Source organism: Colletes gigas, unplaced genomic scaffold (assembly GCF_013123115.1).
Source record: "Colletes gigas isolate AHSC1104 unplaced genomic scaffold, ASM1312311v1 Colletes_gigas_Sc00009, whole genome shotgun sequence".
Lineage (NCBI taxonomy): Eukaryota > Metazoa > Arthropoda > Insecta > Hymenoptera > Colletidae > Colletes > Colletes gigas.
This window is the reverse complement of record NW_025106638.1, coordinates 4,954,855-4,960,359: the sequence shown is the minus strand read 5'-3', so window position 1 is coordinate 4,960,359 and position 5,505 is coordinate 4,954,855. Positions and strand designations below refer to the sequence as shown.

At 29.8% G+C, this 5,505-nt stretch overlaps 1 protein-coding gene across 1 annotated transcript; it reads left to right on the top strand.

Moving 5' to 3' along the window:
* Nucleotides 1-373: 373 nt before the first annotated feature.
* On the top strand, nt 374-5,288 carry LOC122397582 (ras-like protein 2). The gene is made up of 4 exons (XM_043396839.1): nt 374-720; nt 1,478-1,565; nt 2,599-2,810; nt 2,878-5,288. The coding sequence occupies exons 1-4, from the start codon at nt 616-618 to the stop codon at nt 3,070-3,072; spliced, it is 600 nt and encodes a 199-aa protein (XP_043252774.1). The 5' UTR covers nt 374-615; the 3' UTR covers nt 3,073-5,288.
* The last annotated feature ends 217 nt before the right edge of the window (nt 5,289-5,505 follow it).

Sequence of the window (5,505 nt, the reverse complement as noted above, 5' to 3'; positions counted from 1 at the left end):
TCTTTCGAAAATTAATTGTGTATGTGTGTATTTAATTGAAATAATTATTCGAAGTATTGCTCTTTCGATTAACATAAATTTGTTAAGAATTTTTTTACTTCAATGAAGCTATACAAAAATAAAATGGGTATTCCCAAATTTTGACTAAACTTAAGCTTTTGAGTATCAATTTCTTAACAAAAAAAAATCATACGCCAAAATGAAATCAGGGTAAATTTAATACCGTGAAGTAATTCTTGGTTACAAACACACGGTAGTCGACGAAGTATGCCTGTAAGGTGAGCATAGGCGGTTATGAGAGGGCGGTATTGTAATAGCGACTGCGCAATCAATCGAAATAGTTTATCCACAGAAGGTGGGGACATCTTTTATAGTAATCTGTCGGGACGGTTCGTTGGTACGGTTTTCCAGCTAGTTAGGCGCGTAAAGGCTCAGGGTAGTCGTCGACGGACCGTGTGAATCGATGTATTATACAACTTGCGTGAAAAACCGCCTACGTGCTTGCATGTGAACGCGCCTGCAATTTTTATGTTGCTGAAAATTCAATCGTATGGTTTTTAATATGCGCCAGAGTTCGGTCCTTTAATATTTATTAATCGCATTGACGGAAAAAACATGTCGAAACCCGGTGACAAACAAACTTATGCGCAGACATACAAGCTCGTTGTCGTGGGTGGGGGTGGCGTTGGAAAATCTGCGATCACGATACAATTCATTCGAGTAAGTACTTTTTATAGCCAATAGGTGTATCCAATGTAGACTTATATGTATATACTCTGCGCTATGTATTATATATATATATATATATACACACACCAATGTAAATGGCCATATGTACATATACACGGGGCACACACGCACCACACATACACGTTTGCTCCAGTATGGGATAAAAGTATGCATTTGGAGGATATTAATGCATAACTTTATAACAAAGAAGACTAAATTCGACAATTTTACGAGGCAAATTAAACCGAAAATATCGAAATACAATCGATCAAATCGATGCTTGCAGCCACTTTGAACTTATCCAAGATTAATACTTCGTCACTTGAGTCAGAATATTTAGAAAAATTCGCTTTTCTTCTCTGATTCTTGGGTTTTAAGCTTTGTTTTGGATTTTCCTAAAGGTGTTTGAACCGATGCATCCATTTTGAATTTTTCCAGAATTAATACTCTGCCATTTCTGTTGGTACTATTTAGAATAGTTAGCTTTTATTTTCTAATTTCTGGGTTCGACGCTTTGTTTCGGATTATCTTGTCGAAACGTCTAATTATTTTGGTATTAAATTACTTTTTCTAATACATATGGTAACATTTGCGTTTCTAAGATGTTTTGCTTAAACTTGTCTATAATTTCATGTATCTGGATACAATGAGCCAATTTTCCACTATTGTGCTAATTAATTATCGTAGTTGATTATGACTTAACTTCATATTACTTTTACAGTTTTATATAATTGTTAATATTTTTCAGAGTTATTTTGTAATCGATTATGATCCAACTATAGAAGATTCCTATACGAAGCAATGCGTTATAGACGATACTCCTGCGAAACTCGACAGTGAGTATGTTACTAAATAAACAACACTATACAGGTCAAGTATTATTCTGACTTCATTTTTTTTTTTAATTAATTGTTTTCATAACCTTCACGATTTTCGTAAGACGAAGGTTTCGTATTATAAAATTATTATTTCTGAATGATTAGAACGAATATTTAATTAGAAGATTTAAATTATCCAATTGCATGCGTTTAAAACAATGTTGTAAATATACAGAATAAATTTATTAATGCCTTTAACATATTTATACAGTTCCAATAACAAAACGTGGATTTCCTATTATAAAATTATAATTTCTAATTTATTAAGACGAATATTTATAAGGGCTGGTTGAAGAATAATGTACATGTATATATCTCGAGAACGATAAGTTTTTTCATTACGTCGCTGAAAAATTTTGGCAATTGGTATTTAATCCAGGACTTTATTGCCTCCTTTACTTCAGTAACTACAGTAAAATAAATGCATTTAAGGTCTCTCTTGAGGTATGGAAAAAGATGGAAATCATATAGTACCAAATCAAGGGACTATGGTGGGTGTAGAATGGGTCCAACTTTCATCTTTCAAAGGACATCGAAAGTTGCATGCAATGTGTGTGGTCTTGTGTTATTGTGCTGTAACACGATTGTTCCTATTGATTTTCTTACATAACACACATGTCTTCTTAAATTTCTCAAGGTCTTGGTAACAATAATAAATATTAATGGCATTGATACTTTCCATTGCTAAAAGTTCCATCACTGCTCTTTGTTTCAATTGCAATGACATAACAATGCTATACATCTTTGTAGTATTACCAATAAATCAGAAATGGTTAATTTAAACAAATTGAAGTTCGACATACTTGTAAAGGATGACTGTAACTACAATTTTGTACATATTCAATCTTTCAGCTTTTATTGTTGTTGAGTTACATGTATAGGCGCGTGCATTACTTTTCTGCCAGTCTTTCTACTTAGAAATTGTAAATTATCCGATTCCAGTACATTTTTTATAAATTGAAAATAGCAATGTTTATACTATTCTTTTTAGTATTGGACACAGCGGGCCAGGAAGAATTCAGTGCGATGCGAGAGCAGTACATGAGAAGTGGCGAAGGTTTCCTTCTTGTGTTTTCAGTAACGGATCATTCGTCTTTCGATGAAATGTTGAAGTTTCATAGGCAGATTCTCAGAGTAAAAGATCGTGACGAATTCCCAATGCTTATGGTTGGCAACAAGGCCGATTTGGATCATCAGAGAATCGTAATTAATCGAAACTTGATATTTGCATTGTAGTGATTTTTCTACATTAATTTTTGAATTGTTTCAGGTATCTGTCGAAGAGGCTCAGAACATGGCTCGTCAGTTAAAAATTCCCTACATCGAATGCAGCGCAAAGTTAAGAATGAATGTTGATCAAGCTTTCCATGAATTAGTGAGAATTGTTAGGAAGTTTCAGTTGTCGGAAAGGCCACTGTTGAAACAAAATTATAAAAAGAACAAAAAGAAATGTTGCATGTTGTAATTGCTAATCGACGAATTAAATCAAACTGGAATTTTAACCACAAAGAAAATTGCTAACAGTTTGATATCTGTTGTAAGATGCAACGAACGTTCGGAATTTTGAGTCGATAAGTTTGTTCGAATATGTATTGTTGATGTAAGGAATATTGTGAGAAGGTATTAATTTTTTATTACGTACTTATACATAAACTAGCATTGGACATTTAACTTTCTACAAAGATGAAGCCAACATTGGTTTATTGGAATTTTTTCCAACGCGTTTTACAGAATTTGATAATATTTTTCTAATGAAATATGGTGCGTATTAAATATAAGATCATTCATTTTACTATTTGTTCGAGATAAGATTGATAAACACTCAAGAAAAATTACTTTGGACTTTTTACAATCGAAGTTCGATATTTTGGATACAATATATATACCTCTTATAGATAGTTACTTGTACCTCTTCGATCATTTATTCCTTAATTTAAGAATATATATATATTTTTTGTAACATAGTCCCGCCTACGTTAATTAATAATACGATGTAAAGATAATTGGCTAATAATCATTTAGTAGCGAATGATAAATAATTCGTTGATTTATATATCGCGTAGAAAGGCAAATTTCAACTTAAATCGCGTTCGTGAAATGACGAAGTATGTTTTATTATCTTTTTCTATGTGGTACACGCCAAATCGATCTAATTTATTGTTAAAATTGTAGTTAAAATTATAGAGTGGCCCCTAGGACAAACCATCTACATAATTTTCTCATTTTTGGCGACAGGAGAAAGAAAGAAAATGTTGTTTCGTTTGAAGAGGGAAATTATCTTCAAGGCAATATATTTTTTATATTTCAAGGTCACATTCTAGATTTCAAGGTCATCAATTTTTTTTTAATGAAAGATGTTTTTACGTTTGGATTTTTTATACTCATAGTCATTTTATTCGTAATATCAAATAACTATAAATATCAAAGAAAAAAGAATGACTTTGAGAAAAATACTTATGATAATATTTTTCTCTATTTCTTCCTACCAACAAAAATAGCGGATATATGTAATGTTTTCGAGTATTGAATCTTTCATACTCAAGGTCACGTTATTCACATTATCGAAAGGCCTTGAAATTATGGAAATTGTGACCTTGACAAAAATTGGTCTAAGATTGATTTAACAACGGTTTTTTATTGCCAAAAATAGGCAAAATTATTCAAATGGACCTAATATATTAGTTTTCGTTTTATTTCTTAACGACATATAACATTTTAGTGTTTGTGAATATAATTAATTAGCCTAATTACCAACAACAAATACATAACATTTAAAATGTCGATATACGTTACGCTTAAGGAACTTGTAATTTATACGAAACGCTGGAATCAAATTTATATTTAGGATAATAGATAATGATAATAATAAAAATGAATAACACACAGTTTTGAATAATTATTGTAAAACTTTGTACTAGAATTTACATGACAAAAATTTTGTTTCGCATCTTATATATACTACTTCCATTTTCATTTGAACAATTACAGGATTAGCGCACATTATTACGAAATGCAATTAACTTTTTATAACATTAACTTTCGCAATACTCGATTCGAGAGTGATAAATAATTCTAGAACGATAATATATTTATTTTATATTTTCTATATCGTTTTAAAGTCAACACCTAATACAAAACGAATACGTTAACAAATTATCAAATATTAATTTATAAAAATCGTTGTCGAGTAATTATCGGATAATGTTTATAAGTTATTCATTATTTCGTACAAGGTTATGAACTAAATAAAGGATTGTTACAGTACTTTTTATAAATATACTAATTTAAAAAAAAAAAGAATGCTTCGGATATGTACAATAAAAATACAAAATATATCGAAACTGGTTATTCGATTACTTAGTCACTACAATTACGTTTGTGAATTGCATAGTATGAAAACTGCGTTTATGAATCGTGTAAGCTGAAATGTAAGAAATAAAAAAACAATATTTTACTAGAATTTATATTTTTAATACAAATACATTTTAATGTATATATTGGATAAAAGTAACTATTTTTCATTAAAATCTAACTTTATCAACGAATATTTATTTTCTTATAAACAAAGTATAAAATTATTCAATTATTTGAACTAATTAAACTAGGGATAATAACAATTGTAACGAAAAACAATTGTAAAAGAAAATTTACAATTGTTTCATTATTTAAAATTGTACGTTCGCCAAGAAAAAATACAAAAGAATCGATAAAAAATCAAACGGAGGCGAATGTCATCGATTTAATGGTTTTTTAATTTTTAAATTGTTATTTGCTTTGTAACACATTTGTATTATAATAAAATGTTGTAATAATATTTTATCAAGGTTTACTGAAGTAATTAGATCAATTTTTCTTATATATACGGTAAAAATGTTGGCTCCGAATTCGTAAAATATTA